This window comes from Malus sylvestris, chromosome 1, assembly GCF_916048215.2.
Source record: "Malus sylvestris chromosome 1, drMalSylv7.2, whole genome shotgun sequence".
NCBI classification, from domain to species: domain Eukaryota; kingdom Viridiplantae; phylum Streptophyta; class Magnoliopsida; order Rosales; family Rosaceae; genus Malus; species Malus sylvestris.
The window spans coordinates 19,555,591-19,575,826 of record NC_062260.1 but is presented as its reverse complement, the minus strand read 5'-3'; the positions used below and the strand labels follow the sequence as shown (position 1 = coordinate 19,575,826).

General features: G+C 37.3%; 4 protein-coding genes and 1 long non-coding RNA gene across 5 annotated transcripts; 4 read left to right on the top strand and 1 right to left on the bottom strand.

Moving 5' to 3' along the window:
• The first annotated feature begins 425 nt into the window (after positions 1–425).
• LOC126622183 (lysM domain receptor-like kinase 3) lies at positions 426–1,994 on the top strand. The gene has a single exon (XM_050290862.1). It carries the CDS (start codon positions 569–571, stop codon positions 1,814–1,816), a length of 1,248 nt encoding a protein of 415 aa, XP_050146819.1. The 5' UTR covers positions 426–568; the 3' UTR covers positions 1,817–1,994.
• A 414-nt stretch (positions 1,995–2,408) lies between these two features.
• Positions 2,409–4,618, top strand: LOC126622202 (uncharacterized). Its single transcript, XR_007623362.1, has 4 exons — positions 2,409–2,792; positions 2,886–2,977; positions 3,481–3,547; positions 4,435–4,618. It is a non-coding gene; the product is annotated as an uncharacterized LOC126622202 (long non-coding RNA).
• Positions 4,619–5,870: 1,252 nt separating this feature from the next.
• LOC126632475 (mitochondrial protein import protein ZIM17-like) lies at positions 5,871–8,554 on the top strand. The gene is made up of 2 exons (XM_050302903.1): positions 5,871–6,025; positions 7,830–8,554. The coding sequence occupies exons 1-2, from the start codon at positions 5,950–5,952 to the stop codon at positions 8,330–8,332; spliced, it is 579 nt and encodes a 192-aa protein (XP_050158860.1). The 5' UTR covers positions 5,871–5,949; the 3' UTR covers positions 8,333–8,554.
• A 539-nt stretch (positions 8,555–9,093) lies between these two features.
• On the top strand, positions 9,094–14,424 carry LOC126632421 (ATPase GET3B-like). The gene is made up of 11 exons (XM_050302835.1): positions 9,094–9,388; positions 10,668–10,879; positions 11,005–11,067; positions 11,251–11,361; positions 11,628–11,702; positions 11,778–11,846; positions 11,930–11,995; positions 12,938–13,012; positions 13,090–13,188; positions 13,374–13,508; positions 13,807–14,424. The coding sequence occupies exons 1-11, from the start codon at positions 9,193–9,195 to the stop codon at positions 13,942–13,944; spliced, it is 1,239 nt and encodes a 412-aa protein (XP_050158792.1). The 5' UTR covers positions 9,094–9,192; the 3' UTR covers positions 13,945–14,424.
• A 2,382-nt stretch (positions 14,425–16,806) lies between these two features.
• Positions 16,807–19,605, bottom strand: LOC126614368 (pectinesterase/pectinesterase inhibitor PPE8B-like). Its single transcript, XM_050282011.1, has 3 exons — positions 19,296–19,605; positions 17,810–18,301; positions 16,807–17,501 (listed from the first exon to the last, which is right to left on the bottom strand). Exons 1-3 carry the CDS (start codon positions 19,603–19,605, stop codon positions 16,807–16,809), a joined length of 1,497 nt encoding a protein of 498 aa, XP_050137968.1.
• Positions 19,606–20,236: the final 631 nt, after the last annotated feature.

The following is a 20,236-nucleotide window of genomic DNA, read 5'->3' as shown; positions in this document are numbered from 1 at the left end:
TTGCCACGTGGCAGACATTTGGTAGCCACATGACATATATGTGGCAGCCACGTCAGCATTTAACAGATCCATGGATGGAAAATGTAACGGTTGTATGAAATTGAAATAAAATAGTACTTGGGGTATGAAAGTGAAATGTTTTAAAGATGTTGTATAATATTGCAAATAGACTTCAAACCTAAGAGACTACTATGTAATTTACCCTTTATTCTTTGTCAATAACGTGAACTTGGTACATATTTACATTGTGATGTAATTATATATCGATGACTAAATATTTCTCGCCATGTTTCAATAGATAATTTTGTAACTAAATATTTATGTCGTGATCAAAGATCTCAAAGATCGTTATGTTGCTCATATTTAATTATTATCACATCCTAATTTGTAACATTTATCTCGGTTTTTTTTTTTTCTTCCTTCCTTGCAGTTCCATCGCTTTCGTAAAATTTCGGCCGTGTTCGTAGGTGGTCGATAACAACGACCTAACTCAGTCACCCACTCCCCTTATATTCTAAACCCCCCATAATTCCACAGCTCCGTTTCTTCTTCCAATCCCAATTCTGCTATGGTTGTCGCCGCTGCCCCCGCCACCTCCTCCGCCAGCGGCGCCGCCCCTATGTGCAGGACCAAAAAGAGCACGCAGGCGATTGAGCCCAAGAGCCCCAATCAACACCGAAAATCCTCCTCCTCCTCTGTCCCCGACCCCTCCTTCGCCCATTTCAGCACCAACGACAACAACTCCAGCTACAACTTCTCCAAATCCTCCACCTCCTCCTCCGTCCCCTCCCTCAGATCCTTCAAAGCCTCCCTCCCTGAAAACCCCCAAATCTACGACTTCTCCGAGATCCGCTCCGCCACCTCCAACTTCCTCCCCCACGGCCGCCTCTCCTCCTCCTCCACCTCCTCCTCCTGGCGCTGCTCCCTTCGATCTAAAGACGCCGTCATCTTCCAGCGCAAATCCCGCATCCCCATCTCCCTCCCCGACCTCCAGCGCCGCCTCTCCCTCATCTCCAAATCCCACCACTCCAGCCTCATCAAGCTCCTCGGCGCCTCCCTCTCCGGCAGCTACGTCTACCTCGTTTACGAATTCGTCGCCGGCGCCAGCCTCGCCGACTGCCTCCGCAACCTGAAGAACCCGAGCTATACCGTCCTATCGTCGTGGCTCTCCCGGATGCAGATCGCCACCGACCTCGCCCACGGCCTCGATTACATGCACCACGGCTCCGGCCTCGACTCAACCTTCGTCCACAACCACATCAAGAGCTCCAGCATCATCGTCTCCGAGGAGGACAACCTCGTGCTCGGCGCCAAAATCTGCCATTTCGGCACGGCGGAACTCTGCGGCGAGACCCAGGCTCGGTCGACGAAACTGGAGGGCACGCGCGGGTACATGGCGCCGGAGTTTCAGCTCACCGGAATCGTGACCCAGAAGTGCGATGTCTACGCTTTTGGGGTCGTGCTATTGGAGCTGATCTCCGGGGCGGAACCGCTGAAGTACATAATGGACGAAAATGGCGCCGACGGCGTGTATAGGAGGGTGAGTGTGATTGAGTCTGCGAGGGAGGCGGTGAAGAGTGGGGCACGTGGCGGGGTAAGGAGGTGGGTGGATAGGAGGCTGAAGGACTCGTTTCCGATGGATGTGGCGGATAAAATGGTGCTGGTGGCGTTGGAGTGTGTGGAAGAGGATCCGGATAGGCGGCCGGATATGGATCGGGTAGCGGGTTTGGTTTCGAAGCTGTTTCTGGAGTCGCATAGTTGGGCGGAGAAGATGGGCGTGCCTATCGACATCTCGGTTTCATTTGCCCCGCGCTGATTTTTTCTGGGGGTTCGGAATTAATTTGGATTTTGGTTTTTTTTATTTTTTATTTTTGAGGTTTTACATTCGATTTGATTGATCAAAATCGTAAGTAATTTTGATGATGTGAATAATTATACATACAAAGTCGAGAGGATTGATTAAATAGTTAATAGAAACAAAGAATTTACAGAAATTTGATCTGGTTGATGTGTTGCTCCTACATTTCTCTCTAATTCCATCCCATTATTCACTCTCCCTCCACCCAAAAACAAAATCTAAAAAAAAAAAAACAAACGAAAGAGTTATCAGACGCTTATTTGTTTGATTTTGATTGTATGACCGGATGAATGTATATAGTGTTAACCCTAAGGTCCTGCATTGATTTTTCAGTCTAGTTTTGCCATTTTTAACTCAGTACGCTACTCTCTTGCAACACTTAGTTTAATCTCCCTTTCTTTTGGTGGGAAAAACAATTAGGGTTAAAATATGTTACAAGTAGGGTAAGTGGAAATTTTTTGTAGTGGAGAAAAGGGATGAAAAGAAGAGCAAAGCGAAAGCGAGTGGTGAGAGGTCTCGTGGTATGCTTGACTTTTTATAAGTGAAAAGTTTGAGATTTGGCTTGCATAAATCTCAAACTTTTCACTTTATCGTGGTTGTGAAAAGACAGATTTAACCTTAAGCGTTGGATGTGTGTTTGTGTTTTGGGTTAAGGAATTGGGTCAATTAGTTCTATTCCTAACTAATTGGACCCAATTAGAACAAAAGGATTAAACAAATTTGATTGGTGTGTATTTTTGGACCACACACACATCCATACCCATTTCTCTCTCTTCTCTTCCGTGTTATCTCTCTATCTCTCAGACTCTCTCTTCTCCCTCTCGGCATTGTGTACGGACAAACACCAAAACCCATTCAAACTTCGTAGATCGAGGACGTTGAAGGTACCATTGTGTTCCTTGCAAGCTCAGGAACACATCTAGACCATTTTCAGGTAAGGACATCTTTGTCTTCACTTCGAAACATAACCCCGATTTGGGGTACTGTTCATGCAAACGTTAAATCTTGTGTTTTTGGAAATTTCAAGCCCATAAGAAGCTTAAGGAGGTCTTCACGAGTCTCGGGGTACTTCGTTGGAAGGAAATGGACGTCGGAGGGCCGAGATCGAAGCTCGTCTAGGTAAGCCGAACTATCGAGCTTTCCCTAGGAAAAATGTAGCAGTTTTTAGATCTTAAAACTATTATAACGTGATTGTGGATGTCCCTAGCTTCATTTTGGTACAAATTTCATGAAAAATGGTTAAGAAATGAGCGAGAATAGACGTTTTAAAGTTTTATCCAGTTTTCCGGAGACCGGCGACTCGCTGGAGAAGATGACAACATATTCCGTTAGTTTGGACGGAATATGCTGACGCCGTCAGTCAGTTTTAACGGAATATGTTAGATTTTAACGGAATATTCCCTAATGGCAGTTAGGGAATCCGTCAGTGCGCCTGCGCGTGGGCCGCGCGTGATGGCGCGTGAGCCACAGAAAAATTATTTTAAAAATATCACGATGTTCGTGAGGTTGTGTAGGTCACGTTGGTATATTCATATACCCATTTTGAACTATGTATGAGAAGTTATTAGCTAGTTTTGCCTATGTGCTTTAAAATAACGTTTTTATAGTTAATTCGCATATAGGTGAGACTTATCCCGAGGACAATCGTATCCACAGGCGACTCGGGGGTTACGACCCGTCGACATACCAGTGAGTGGACTTTTGTTTTCAGTATATATTTATATACTTGGTATATTTCCCATAAATGCATTTTTAAGGAAAGTATGCTTTGAAATAATATGTCAAATGCTTTTATATTCTGAATATGCATTTCATGGTTGCATATATATATATATATATATATAAATGTGGTGTTGTGAAGGCACATGTAAGTTCAAGTAAGTTATGTTTGGCTATGTGAATCATCGATGATGTGATATGTGATTGATTGATGTTGAGCTCATAAAACTGCACTTAGGGTGATTGTGATTTAGCCAGAGATCTGAAGTACATGCCTGTTTATTTATGTCACCTCCCGCACTATATGCTCATATTGGATCCAAATTAAGTGCACAGTCCTGTCGCACAGACCTTATTTATGGTTCCGACTTGTAGATGACTAACGATTTATCGCCCGTCTATTAAGATATAGTAAAATTGAGCATAATTATATTACACCCAATATTGTCGTACATACCCCTTTTTAGTGGTTCCGACTTATGTGCAGTATATTGTCGTATAAGTCATTGTAGTGACTTCGGCTAGATTGACTTTGAGCTATGAATTCAACCGTACAGACTACCACAGGGGTTCCGGCTAACATATCATATTTCTATGAATTTATTCTTACCTGAATTGCTTACTCTGTTATATATTGGCATGACATATATTTGAATATGTATGTGAAACATGATTTGAATTGATATGATTTCATATATATATATATATATATATATATATATATATATGCTTATATTCTGATTCTGGGAAAAATTATATATGTTTTACAGCGAGGGGTTAGATATGTTGATAAAGAAAATGATTTTGTAAAACATTTGTTTTTGCCCACTCATGTTTTCTGTTTTGTGCCCCTCCAGGTTTTAAGTAAGCTTGTTGTTGGTGACTTGAGGATGTCGACGGTTCTAACCTATCTAAATAATAGTAGGACATTCCTGGTACTGTATAATTAGTACTTGTCCTACTGGACTACACCTAGATTTAATATGCTATGATTAGGAGTGTTTACTGTTGTAACTAACTCCTATCACTTCCTGTTTAGTAGTGCACTATAGTATTTCAGTTTTTAATTATTCGTATAATTCTTATCTTTATTGTTTCCGCATTGTGCATATGTCTACGTCACTCTCATGTGACAACCAGCATGCCTTGATCTCGGTCGGGTGTGTCAGAAATATACTCATGTGACCTACAAAATTGTCGATTAAATGGATTGTGTAGAGAAACACCAACAAAAATCTTACAGAAGCAGACTGTTTTATCATATAAAACTCCCAGTGCATTTTGCATAGAATGTCAATTACTGGATGTAGTTCCATTTAGACTACTAATCATTCCCTTTGAACAACCTCGTCACCAACCAACTGAAATACGGCCGCCAATTTGGGGTCACTTACCTTTTAGATTTGACTATTTTCAAATTAGTAATGAGTAATCCGATATTCTTCGTTTTTAAGTAAATAAAATGCGTGTTGAGTTCTCGAGTTTGACCGTCTTTTATTCAAACATCACTTTTATTTGTGATTAAAATATTGTGTACATGCAGAAATATGAGCGTTGTCCTTACTAACTTAACATCATGGTCAATATAATACTTCCTCTAAATTTATTTTTGGGAGGCTAAAATAATCTTCCCCACAGCTGAAAGAGTAGACTTCTGTGACAAAGTCACCAACTGATTATCTTCTGAGATTATTTTTTTATTTCACTGATATCTTTATAGGGTTTGAATAAGCTTATTTTCTTTGATCCCCACAAATAAAAGTTAATATATTTGTTATAAACAAACGATATTATCTATATTAAGAAGTAAGAGGATGATTAGTCTCACAATAAGTTAGTAATAAAACGGTTTAAAACAAGAATCGAGCCTAAGAATTAGACTAAGGGGTGGTTTGGGAGTGAGGTGCTTAAAAAAAAGCACCCATGAAAAAAAGCTGTGAGGATTTTAGGTGTTTGGTAAATTTAAAAAAAAAAGAAGGCTTATTTTGAAAGCTGCTGTGAGAATAAGCTGAAATCAAAGGAAAAAACTGAAGCTACTATTTGCAGCTTTGGAAAATTGATTTTTTTTCAAAGCACACGGAGCTACATTGCTCCTTTCATGAAAAGACACACTATCAAACTGTTTTTTTTTTTTTCCAAAACCACTTTTACAAAAATGTTTACCAAACAATCTGCTGATTTATTTCACAGCCGCTTATTCTTGCAGCACAACCGTTTATTCTTATAACAGTTTTTTTTCAAAGCACAATAATACCAAACCAGCCCTAAGTTGCACAAATAAGAGTTATATAAAACAATAAATTTGTACCAAATAAGGTTTTTTTCCTTTCTTTGTACCGGCAAGCTCAAGCAATCCAAGCAAGAACTCAACCATGGCGGCTCGAATGTTGCAGAGACGCTTAGGCTCACTCCTCCGCAGTCAGCAGCCTAACGCCCATCTCTTCAAAGGTTAGGCCCGCCCACTCAAAAACCCAACATATCTTGCTCATAAATTCTTCGCTTCTCGTAGTCGATTTTCGTGTTTTTGCCTTTTTTCGTAAAAAAAAAAAAAAAAAAAAAAAAAAAGAAATTTTACTGTCATTGCAATTAAAAATTTGTGGTGTATTTGGTTTGTGTGAAGGAAATTGATCGTATTACAATTTGGGTGACTGATGTATTTGGAGATTATGTTGAAGGGGATTAATTTGTGAACACTGAGTCTTGTTAGGTTTAGGGTTTACTCGTTCTCTAATTTGTGCTGATGGGTATTTGTTAACTCGTTCTAATGCATGATTAGGAGAATAATTTTCTCAGATAAATGCGTATTAGTATCGCTAACATTGAACACTTCAACAACTGGTGTAACAATTTTGGGAAATAGAGTTCTAAGAACTGTCTAAAGGAGATCCTTTTAAACAAGTTAATAGGACTTAATTGAATATCGAAGGTCAAATCTTGTTCATGTGATTGTAATACATTGAGCTAATAAAAACCCGCGCACAGAAAAGAGATGTGATGGAAATTCATTGTTGCTCTCTGTACTTGAGATTCCAAGAGAAACAAAACCCTGTGCAGAAACGGAGCTTCTCAAGCCTCTAAGGTCGTACCCAGTGCACAAGGCTCCCGCTTTACGCAGGGTCTGGGAGAGGTGAATGTCGGCTAGCCTTACCCCATTTATGGAGAGGCTGCTCCCAAACTTGAAAACTATCGCAATTAAAAATAATAAAAAAGCACTCTAGTCTACACTGGAGCAAATTACCATGTAAACAAACAAACAAACCAAAAAACATAACTTACCAAGAAAGCGTCCACGGCCTCCAATTCAATCCAAAGCATAAATGCAGCTTGAGCCTTTTCCACCGTCTTCTCAAGCCTCACAAGAAAAAAATCCCACATAACCTACACCATGTCTGTATGTCTGCAACTTGGAGTTTACTAACAGTTGTGTAGAAACCCCGAACCTTGAACTTGAGGTTTAACTCATACATGCATTGCAGAATGCAAGACGTACCTAGCACTTTATGTTTTTATAGCAGGGTTGTGTGTGGGCGATGGAGATTCACAAGACTTGAATTTGTTGCCGGAAATATGATTTCAGCGTCTAAAGATAGATATTGTCGTTATGGATTTGGAAGTTCTGTTCTTGTAAAAGTAAGAAACACTTTGGATGCTGATTCTAACTCTAGTTTTTGTTGTTTAACCTCATCGCTTTAGATTAATGCTAATGCCCTGTTTCTTTTGTGGAAGATTGCAAATCGAGAAAAGAAAAAGAAATCCGATGATGGAAAAGAATCCGAAGAAGTTCCCATGGATCATTTGTCAACTCCTAAATCAAATACTTCTTCGATGGGTATAATAAAATAATCATTTTGTTAGCATTCCGACTAAGAAGTCATTGATTCTTTCGATCGTATAGGGAAACTCAAAAAAAATTTGGTTATTGTTTCCTCTTTTATTGATGGTGTTAGGGACAGACCAGTGTTACTTGTTTGTACGCACTCAAAACTCTGAAATGGACATCCATAGTATGTGACAACCATCAAATTAGACACAAAAGACTTAGTTTTGTGAGAACTAAAAAAAAGTTGAAGTTCCTTTTGTTGCTCGATTTTCATTGAAATTCTCCGTTTGTTTCACCTTGTATGATTTGGTTCAGCTGGTCATTTATAAGTTCTCCATGGATGTCTTTTCAAGATAAATATTTCCATGCTTAAACTGTATACTATTTCGTTTAACTTTTCTTGCTTTTGTTTTTACAAATTGTTGGTGGCAGATCAATTTGTTCCTTCAGCAAGTTCCATACTCAGAAGATATGGATTCGACAAAAGAGAGATTCAGACGCAAACAAATCCAACAAATCCGGCTAATGAGGGTTTGGTGAATCTTGAATATAGCCGTTTGAAGCCTAAGATTGACGCAAATGCTATCAACAGTTCCGATGCCAAATTTGCCGATGCTTCCACCCAGAAAATATCCCCAAGGCATGACCTTGCCATGCTTTTTACTTGCAAAGTCTGTGAAACAAGATCCATGAAGACTTGCAGCAGAGAATCATACGAGCAAGGTGTGGTGGTAGCTCGCTGTGGCGGGTGTAACAATCTCCACCTGATTGCTGATCATCTCGGGTATTTCGGACAACCATCCAGCATTGAGCAATTTCTGGCTGCCCGCGGGGAAGAGGTGAAGAAAGGTTCCGCTGATACGCTGAATCTGACTCTTGAAGATATAGCCGGAAAGAAACCCGGTGAAGGGGTTGAACTTAAGCAATTGGAATAGTTTCAGAGGCTTTGTGTCATGTAGATTAGAGTTTTCTTAAGATAAATGTGCATCGCGTCAATTTAGGAAGTTTTAACGAAACATTTTCGGTATTATTCACTTTTAACAAAAATGACATTTTTATTCTAAAAAGTCACTTATGTTATTATTCACTTGCAACATTTTTTTGTCATTTTGATTAAAACGTAAAGTTTTCAAGGTATTTTTTAGTTTTCTTATTAATTTAATATAGTATATCACTTGTATAAAAAACAATGAAATATAATGCAATCAACTTTAATTTAATGATTTTGATATAAAAAAAACCTTTAATTTAATGAATACTCTAAAATTTTAACTTCGATTTGAATTTTATGAAAAAGATAAACACTTAAAAATTTGAGTTATAAATAACTTACTAGACTATGTACTCTTGATAATGAGTTAGTAATAATTTGAGTTATAAATAACTTACTAGACTATGTACTCTTGATAATGAGTTAGTAATAATGTTGTTCACATCTCTTACTTATAAGTTAAGTAGAATAACATTAAATCGTAATATTAAGTACCTCTAGCAGATGTATGTTATATTAGTTAATTACATCGTGCTCAATGACTTACACAAGTTAAATCCCCTCCCGATCTTCTAGTAGATTAGAGTTTTTTTTTTTTTTTTTGAGATAAACGATAGTATTTGTGGGTTAAACTTTTAAAAGTTAGGAGGTAATTAGTGGGAATCGAATACTGTTTTGTTAAAGGAAAAATACAAAGACATCCATACGGGTCAAGTACTTGAGCTCCATCCGGGTATCCGAGCTTATTTAAATACCAGCCGACCGATGTTACTCTGAAACTCCCACTCTCCAACCAGAAAAACCATGGCGAGTAGCACATGTATTCCCTCCACTTTCACACCTATTCTACACAACTTAACCGCCAGAAACTCCATAACAATGGTGGGTTTGCTCTCTCATGCTCCCAAAATCCTCAGGCCTCTCTCTCTCCCCAAAAGCCTCGGTTTCAGCTCACTTTCCACCGCCACAAAACCCCCCAGAAAATTCTTCCATTTGCAAGGTGGTTTCTTTGTTCAATTTTCAAATACCAATCTAATTATTTTATGTGTTTGATTATCTGGTTTGGGGAAAAATCGAAACTTTTTCGGTTTTGTTAATTTGTTGGTTTGAATATTTGGATAGGTTTGTGTTTGAATTGGTGGTTTTGATGGGATGAATAGTCGTGTGGTTCGGAGCGGTGTCGAATTGGGTTTGTTTTGTTGATTATTGTTTTTAAGCAACTTGTTTGGCTTGGAGGAGAAGAAAGTGGATTGGATTACATAGGAATTGCAGTGGAAATTAGTGTTGAATGGGAAATGGAAGAATAAGGAGATATGGGATACGGAATTTGGATGCTTTGGTTTGATTTTTTGTAGTAATATTTGCTGTGGTAAAAATAGCTCATTGAAGGAACCATATTGGTATGGATGGAGGTCGGGGATGACTGTTTCTGTTTAAAGAATTTCAACTTTTTTGCTCCAAAAAAAAAAAAAAAAAAACCCTTCAACTTTGATATATATGCATACCGGTGTCTGTTAGTATGTTTGGCTCTAAATTTAAAGGAGTGTAGAAGAATCGTGTCTTAGAAATTGCTTTTCAATAACCAATAAGTTGGAATGAATCCACTATCAAATGTATAAGAACTGTGAATGATACAAGGAAAATGTGTACTCCTGCAAAATATGTATTAGGAAGCAGCCCGGAAATCAGGTTTTTCCCCCTTTTGGTGGAAGTTTTGCTGATCTTGCCCCTTTTTGGGAAATTTCTTTCAGTTTCTTTGAAACCATCCACTTCCCATGCGGGTGAAAATAATAGTGAGATTAAAATTTCTTGGACTGCACCTAAAATACTGGTTTATCTGGATTCATATTTGGTTTCTTTTACGTCTAAATTTTTGGTTTGTTTCCTGAAAACCTCTGAAAGAGAAAGAATTTGGAATCTTTAACTTTGTTATGAATGAAACCCAACAGATAATTTCTTCTCTCAACCAAGCCCTATGTTGTTGCTTAGATATGATATAAAAAAGAGACTCTTTTCCCGTGCTCTCTCGTTTTCTCTAAAATGAGCAAGTTTTGATGATTTTACTACAGATTTAATTGTTTGTAAGGAAAGTTACCTCCATACATTGACTGTTATTTCTGTCATGGAATCATGTTCCCTTGCTAGAATTTGTTTGTCCCCGACTAAAGGCATCAGTATTTATTTGTTCTATGATGTTATCATGGGTTTTTTTGTCATTGCAAGGTTGAGCTTGTCAGAATGAATCTTTTTCACTTATACTATGCCTAAATTTTGGTCAGTGAGATCAGTGGCCACTCCAGCAGAAGCTGTTGCCGGGTTTGATGACATGGTTGCTGGGACTCAGAGAAAGTATTACATGTTAGGTGGGAAGGGCGGTGTAGGGAAGACAAGTTGTGCTGCATCACTTGCCGTAAAATTCGCTAACAATGGGCATCCCACTCTTGTGGTTTCCACTGATCCAGCACATTCCTTGAGTGATTCCTTTGCTCAGGTTTATTATGATCTCTTTAATGTTTTAAAGTAGTTGCATTTCCTGTAAAGTAGAACTTAACTGGTTGTAATGTGTATGCATGCGTGTGCACATATATTATAATGATACATGTTTTCTTGTGTTAGGACTTGGCTGGAGGAACACTTGTACCAGTTGATGGGCCTGAAGCTCCGCTTTTTGCTCTTGAGGTATGTGGAGTTAGCTTTCCATACAAGTTTTTGCTAATTTTCTTCACGTAATTCTGTTTCTGCTATTATTTGATGAGATCATCATTATAATGATAATGTAGTTGTTTTTTTTCTTAAGATAGTTTTGTGGTCTTAGTATTCTTATATATGGTGTATGTAGCTAAACTAATAGCTATGCCACAGATAAACCCTGAGAAGGCAAGGGAAGAATTCCGTAATGTAAGTCAGAAAAATGGTGGAACAGGAGTCAAAGATTTCATGGATGGTATGGGCCTTGGGATGCTTGCGGAACAGGTAAAGCTCTATTTGGAGATATTGCAACTTTAGATTGTTTTATCATCGTTTGATCCTATTTTATGTGGTGTAGACTGTAGATGTCCTTACACCTTAAGGCCTAAGTGATAGGTTGAACACTTGTACATGCACACATGTATGCTCACTTTATGATCTAACTAGTATAGGGATTTCACATCAGAGCTCTATACCAATATGGATTGATTTATGCTTTATGAAGATTCTTGCTTCTCTTTCACCATATGTATTTCTTTTTCTGGTTGAAGTTAGGAGAATTAAAACTGGGAGAATTACTAGACACGCCTCCTCCTGGTTTGGATGAAGCTATTGCAATTTCCAAGGTATGTATATTTTGGCTTGCCAACATGCACACCATCTTTTTTTTCTCTTCTATTAATGTTTTATCCTCTTTCCAGGTGATACAATTTCTTGAATCCCCGGAATATAGCATGTTTACTCGTATAGTTTTTGATACTGCACCCACGGTGAGAAAATATACTTGCTGTTTTCGTCTTCAATATTTCTTTATAAGGAAAATTAGCTCATTATGACGTGATATTGTTAACAGGGTCACACATTGCGGCTTTTGTCCTTGCCAGACTTTTTGGATGCATCAATTGGTAAAATATTGAAGGTAATGACGTCAACTTAGAATGAATAACTATGGATATATGTGTGTGCACTATGCATGGGTGTCTATCCTGTTTTGGAATTAAATGCACCATATGACTTGAGATTTAACTACTTCATTCTAGTTGCAACTTGCAAACATTATAATTTGATTATCTTAGTTGACGAGCTTCTTGAGAAGTATTGTTGGTTAAAAACTGTATGTGCATTTGTTGTTTTTTTTACTTTTTAAATATTTTCATAGATGTTTTAAGGTGTAAATACTAAACACCCGTTGTAACGTATGGATAAAAACTCTGACAACTGAGGTAGAGCTAGGTGTTGATGCTCAGTATATGGGTCCTTAGTTCTTGAAACTATGGTACTTAATGTTCTGGAAAGTAGAGAATTTGTTTCTGTGAAATCGTTTTTGACTTAAGTGCTTGCAACTCTTCCTTGTATCACCAGTATCTTGGTGTCAACATATTTTTCTGTTTAACCATTAAATGAAGGGAACTTTAACGAAAAGCACCCGGTACTGTTCACTTTAACAAAAAACCACATTTTTACACTAAAAAGTCAATCCTGGTACTATTCACTTTACCTTTTATTTTGTCCTTATCATTAAAACTCAAAGTTTTCAAGCCCTTTTCATTAGTTTTCCTTTAAATGAATACAATTTAATAGGTCCATTATCTTCTTTCAGCTTTGTTATAAGGTTTGCTCCTTCCCAGATAAGTAAGCCACATCTTTTGAACATTCTTCGAAGAAAAATCCTTGGATCACTTGATTTTTAGCTCATTCATCTGTAACTTGAAAGACAAAAAAAATTTACGGCTAGTCTCATATGAATGTTAGCATTCTTACCTGTGTAAAATTCATGTCTAGACATTTTTGCTACTAAGCTTGTTCTCTTGATTTGCAAATGTTTGACATTTTATGTTATCTTTACATGTCCGTTGTACAGCTTAAACAAAAGATATCATCAGCCACCTCAGCGATCAAATCTGTTTTTGGGCAAGAGCAACCCCAATTGGGCGCGGTAAACCTAATGTCGTGAGCTGCTTTTATACTCTGCTATGTATACATGTATGCTAATATATGTAAACTGCAATGCAGGCTGACAAATTAGAGAAACTAAGGGAGAGGATGATTAAAGTCCGTGAACTTTTTGGCGACACTGAGTCAACAGAGTTTGTCATAGTAACAATACCGACGGTAAGATCTTTTGAAAGTATGTCAATTTACTTTTCTTTCTGCTGTAATTTGGTGTGTCTTGAGTATACTTTGATAGATATTTCCTTACATGATTCATATTCTACAATGTAGAATCTAATCTTTGTATAAAAGATGGATGAAATTTGCTTCCAATTGATTGTTTGCAATTTTTTCTTGTTCTCTAGGTGATGGCCGTTAGTGAGTCATCTAGATTGCATGCCTCTCTGAAGAAGGAAAGTGTTCCTGTGACTCGCCTTATAGTTAATCAGATTCTTCCCCCGTCTGCCTCGGACTGCAAATTTTGTTCAATTAAAAGAAAGGTGTGTTAATGACTCTCCTTTTACCTTTGGGTAGGAAATATTTTTACTCTCGTTTTAGCATAAGTGTGTGCTTTTGTCACGTAAAATGGTGAAGTTCTGTCCAAACCGTGAAAGAAAAATTGTGTTTAAGTATAATGCACTTTCATCTCGTGTGAGTGTGCGTACGAAAATTTTTCATTAGATTTTAATGTGGATCCACACCTTAGTTTGATTTTGTCTGTTCCTTTCGTTTGTTATATATGTTTGGTTGAGTCTGGTAGCAGTGAATTCTAATTAGTTTATCTTCCGTAAACCTCAGGATCAAATGCGTGCTCTTGATATGATCCGGAGCGATACAGAGCTATCCGGCTTGACAGTGATCCAGGCTCCACTAGTTGATGTGGAGATCAGAGGCGTTCCTGCCCTTAGATTTCTGGGAGACATAATTTGGAAATGAACACCTTTTTGCACAGAACAGGAGTACAGTTAATTATAAAAGAAATAACCATTTTTGTTTAACCATTCATTTATCCGATAGCATTCGGTATCTCCAACAATCCGAAAAACAGGTTGATTCGTTTGAATGCTTTCGTTTGGGGACATAAGTTGCTGTTATGTTCCTCGTCTTTGTAATGGTGTGGCATCCCATTTGGATAAAGTTTGCTTTATCAGTTGGATGCGATTTAGTGTGGTTCGAGGAACCTCCCGATATTCAGTTCTGTAATGTGAGGAGCTTTCACATTCTAAAATGTTTAGACAAAGTAATGAAGAAAAGGATTATAAAAAAATTAGATAGGAGTGACTAGAAATGCATCTACGAGCTTTATAATTAAAGACATGAGAGCGGAATTTGCAAATGACTTTATTTACAAATCCCTTGATATGTAATACTCATGTGATGCACTTGCAACATTAATATTTAATTCCTTCTGTTTAATTTTTTGTTACCTATTTCTTTCTTATCTATTATGCCTAAGTATCGCTTAGCTTTTTGAAAGTTCATCACCCAAACACACTCAAAGTGGCAAAAAAAGATGTCTCAATACGAAAATATGTTGTCATCCTCTATTTTCCATTACTGCCACTTTATGTGAAAAAAAACAATACTTTGAGCCAAAAACAAAGGGGAGAAAAATTGAGCAACAATTCAAGGGGCAACCAGTGTCTCACCACATTTGCTGCAAAGCCGGCCATGAGGGTGTGTAATAGGTGCCACTGCACAGGCCCCCGATTTGGAAGGGCCCCTAAATTTTCATTACATGTATACAGATGCATATAAAATAGATTAGATGCAAAATATAATCTTATTCGTGGTTCTGGCGCAAGCGGTTTAGCTCTTCTTTCTTATAGCCCATGTGCTAGGTTCGAATTCCAGTGATATTGTTTTGTTATATTTTTAACCTTTTGCAAATTCGTAAACAAGAGATAACAAAAAGGCATCCAACGTGTATCGAACTTAGGACCTTTGAAGGTAAGGAAAAACACCTGGTTGATCAAACAACTTATTTTTGTTGTAGAAACTTATAATATTTTAGTTTTATAGATGAAAAACTTGAAAAAAATAATAATAAAGAAATATAACATTAAAAAAAATGAAGGATCTCCATCTAAGTTTTGCACAGGACCCCTCAATACTCAGGGCTGACCCTGATTTGCTGTCATTGGATCATATCAAGGAGGTCATCCATTAGTTTGGTCACACGGTAGACACTCTTTGCAACATTTGAGTCGATACCATGTTCAAATTGGTACGCGCACATCCTTGGGGATGAAAGACTTAACCATGACTTCATTTCAGAAAAGACATTATCTGCGCCATTGACACAATATCCATGTTATGAAGTTAATTAATTAGGATTTTCTTAATTAGTTTTAGTTGTTAACGAACTACACGTCATCTAACATGTCATGTAGCTTTCGGATTTCTTAGCAGCGTGTACAACAAATATAAAAAACTTAAAGAGTGCAAAATGAGAATTGTAGAGTGCCAATAACAATCCTTAAAAGAAAGACCACATAATCCCCCAAGTAAATATGTATTAATTTAGACCCTTAATCTAGTAGACCAATTACAACGTCACCAAGTTTGAATTCTTGTTTTTCGTACTGCAAATAAATAGATTGTAATATTATCCTTGTAATTATCTTTAAAAATATACCAACTAGCAATGACCAAATTTCAGATCCCTCTCTTGTTATATGAAAGAAAATAAAAATTAAGTGACCAATTATTAAACTAAAGTTAGAGGTTATGGATATGAACCTTTAAGATGAGGAAATGTAGAAAGTACCCAACCAAAGACTCCAGCAGCTGAATTAAGCATTTCCTCACAAACCACAATGATCCGATTGGTCGAATTTCGATCATCTACACCAGCATGCATATGTGACAAGGTCGAGGCCACACTCTGTGCAGCTAGCCTCGTCTTCTCCAATTGCTTTTTGAATACGGGCAAAGGAACTTTGATAAAGTGATTGGTTTTCTCAGCAAGTGTGTCAACGGATAGACAAGTAAAATAAAAGATGAAAAACATGAGATAGTAGGACGACAATTTCATGAACTGACTCATGGCTTTAGGGTTTACCAGAATATGTGGAGGATGAGTGAGATATAGCTAGGGTTCCACTATATATGAAGAAGAATCTCTTATATGAATCTCTTATATGAGTGTGTGTGTGTGTAATGTGTGTGTGTGTGTAGTTATATATACAGATAAAAAGAGGTGGCAATGTTCCTTTATAACCTTTTTCTAATAGATTTATTTCCTGTTGAATTTGAAACGTTTCCTTTCAAAGAAATAAAAACCATCGTTCTTTTCTGTTGAAATTGAAACGTTTCCTTTCAAAGAAATAAAACCATAGTTATTTCCTATTGAACTTGAAACGGTTCCTTTGAAATAAAGAAGAATCATAAAGCATTTATAATCTTTAAATGGGATTTCTTTCCTGTTGGTTTCGAGCTCTACAGAAATAAATGGTGTTTCAACACTGCATTAGGGGATTCTGTAAGAAAGGTTACTGTAATTTTAGAAGGATTGTTGTTTGGCATTACAAGATTAGCACAACAACTTAGGTTTTTAGTGTTCCATTACTCCTAGAACTTATAGTGGAGCTGTACACGTTGTCTTCGTTTGCTTCTCGACACAATGATAACCATCAATGAATTCATATAGAGCCAATTTGACTTTTCAATATTTTGGCGGCTAATGTAAACATTTCAATATAAATTTAATAAAATATCTATGGTTTGACCAAGCAAATAAAGATTACTGTAAAAAGAGGTAAGAAATCTTCTATCTTGTTGACTTCCAAACTGTGATCAAACTTGATCCAATCCTGGTGCGTATGGGACACCGGTGGATGGCAGCCATGAGTCACCATCAATAAACTTGGTTACGGTAAACAATTTGGCCTCGGATGCCTTGGCAATTACATGATAGCCGGGCCACTTGACCCGACCTACAGTCGAGGCACCCCCTTTGTTCATGTACTCCGCATAATATAAAGTACCAAGCCCACCAAATCCATTCCAATCCAGCCAACCCTCGGGCACTATTACATTACTCATATATGACTGCATGAATATAGTACGTGAATATTTTCCCCATGGTCGACCTAAGTACGTGGGCGAAGAAGCAACATTACCCCCTAGATCGGAGTCCCGCTCAACGTTGCAAAATTGAAATGAGAACCCTGAAGGATCTGCAGCAAATCGACCATGCGCAGTGAGTGTGTTTTGTGCACCTTCAAGATTTTTCCTAGCAAGAATTTTACAGTTTTGGAAAACGGCAGTGCCGTAGCCGAAGATGAAGTCGATGGTGCCACTGATCGTGCATTCTCGGTAGAACTGGCGACCGGCCGGCACCAGCAATGTGTCTTGATATCCACTCATCTTGCACCTGTAGAAAACTGATTGGTCGCCGTAGGATGAAAGTGAAACTGCCTGATACTTATTTGGCCCCGCAGTGTTCTCAAACCCTACGTACATTGCTATGAATCCTTCAGCACGTACAGCTATATAAGGAAATTGATTGATTCACAACAAAAATCAAAGAAGTTGATTAGGATAAATAAGCACATGAAAATCTTCCATGCATAACTTTATTTTATGAGAAATGACAACCAAACACAATTTCCCCCCCTTGCGTATTCCTATTTAAGTATTCAATTCAACGGCAAAAAACAAATAGGGATGTATGAGAGGGAGAAAATTTGTGCTTGATTATCATTTTCCGTTTATAATGTTCTGTAATAAAGTAGATCACAAAAACATCCTGTTTTCTTGAACTGAGAATATCCTAGTCAAAGTTTTGATGTCTTACCAAATGTGGCTGAATCAACTGTTTGCCAACCACTAGCATTGCATCTGTTGCCAGATATGGTAGTAACGTCCATGCCCTCTCCAATCAAGACCAGATTAGTCTTTGTGGGATCAATTTTCACATATTCTTTGTAAATTCCTTTCTTGATAAATATCACAAACCGCTGCTGGCTATGACTTGGTGCAGCCGCAATGGCATCCATTATTCGATTAAAATTCCCACTCCCATCCTGAGAAACTGTTACATTTGGCGTCTTGGAAAATTTTGCGTCTTCGAAATTCGTCCCACCGGATAGTAGTAAAGGCTGATCGACATTTTGGTAATCGTGTTGCTGCACTTGGATCATGCCGATGACCTCATCGATTAGTCTGGTCACATGTTTGAGGCTCTCTGAAACCTTTGAGTCGATACCATTCTTAAAAGCTTCCATGCAAGTCATTTCTCTGTAATGAGAAGTATTCAGCCATGTTCTCATATGGGAAACCACATCACCTGCGCCATATAATCAACATTATGAAGCTAGCTAGGTTAATTAGTTTACATGTGTGACATTCACACATGGCACTTATGCAAACAAATAAATCAATGACAAAAATCTAAATAATTAATATGTCTATTGTCACCCACTAGCTAGTTTTTTTTTTTTTAGTATTATATCTTTCTCCAATGTTGAAAAATATCATCTGTTGAATGATCCTCTCTTATGAAAAAAAAGTGTATGCATAGTGAGCGGTTTTCCCCATTTTCTATGTCTCCTCTCTGTGATTTCTTGACCAACTGCCTATTGTTGGGAAGAAGTCTAAAGCTCAAATTTATTACCTTAGACCAAACCTAACGCTAAACCCTAGGCTAAATGCTACTTTTTAGGTTTTATTCTCCTCCCCCAAAACTCAACCCGAGCTAAAAGCTAAAAGCTAAATGCCAAATAAAAGTCAAATTCCCCCAGGATTTAATCCAGAAAATGGTGTGGGCACCACCAGTGGGACCCCACCCACATGGGCATGTCTTTCAAAATTTATTGAATTCAACTGCTGAGATCGAATATAATCAAATCTAATAGTAAAAAAAAATAAAAATCTAAATGCCCAAATTTAAATTCAACGGCTAAAATAATTAAAAAAAATTTATTTAACTCAAAATTCACCCAAATTTAGTGATTTTTCAATACTTATCGGAATTTAAATATTTTTAGGTTAAAATGTTCATAAAATTAAATTATGACAGTGTACATTTTTTTTAATTTTATATAAAAATTACTTTAAAAGAAAAAACTAGCCTAAATTTATTCTTGAATAATTTCGAGCTAAAAAATTTAGGCCAGAAATGTTGGAGCAGAAAAGTTGTTTCTAGGCTAAAACCTAAATTTTCTGGGTTAAAAATTTTAGGTTTTAGCCCAAGGGTTGGAGATGGTCTTATATCAAAGAAAAAAAAAAACCAAATAGGAATTAAAATAGACAAATGAAATGTGACATTATGTACACGAAACCTTTCAAATCATGAATTGTGGAAAGGGACCAATTCAATACTTCAACAGTTTCACCAAGCAAACCCTCACAATGTGAAATGATCATATTAGTAGAATTTTTAGCATCTTCACCAACATGCATATGTGACATGGCTGAGGCTACATTTTGCACAGCTTCCATGGTTTTCTCCAATGAATTTTTGAACACAGGCAAAGGAACATCTATCAACTGGGGATCGACATTATTAGCACCCGGGTTAATGGATAGGGAACAGAACCAGATCGTGGAAACGATGATAAATTGGTAGGACGACTTCATGAATGGACTCATGACAGAATGTATACTGGAAAATGCAAATGATGAGAAAATAGGGTTGATGCAAAGAAATGATATATGCACTGAAGAAGGCCCCCTTGTATGTGAACATATATGTGCAGATAAAATGTAGTTGCTAGACACCTTTATGTAAAAAATATTAAAGAGATTCATGCATTGTAGATTGTGATTTATGGTTTATAACAGGATGTGCAGTGTACCATTTTTCGTACAGATTTGTTATTGAAACTGAAACATTTACTTCCTTTCAAACCTAGCAAAAACAAATTTACTTCCTTTCAAATAAATATAATTCAAAAGCATTAATTAATTTCTTAGTTATGGTGTTAAAAGGAGGTAGATTTCTAGGATTGGGGGAATCCGGAGGGGTTTGAAAAAAAAAAGAAGAGATAATCCTTTCTTCCGAAATTTGGAAGTTCAACTTTTTAAGGAGCTGGATATCATTTTTGAACAAGAAGCTTTGTTTTGGCAACAAAAATCAAGGAAATAAAGGCTGAGAGACGGGAGAAAAACACCAAATATTTCCGTCCTGCAACAATTATTAGACGAAGAAGAAATAAAGTAGAATTCTTCGTGATGATAATGATAACTGGATTACAAACTTATATGGGATGAAGCAGATTGT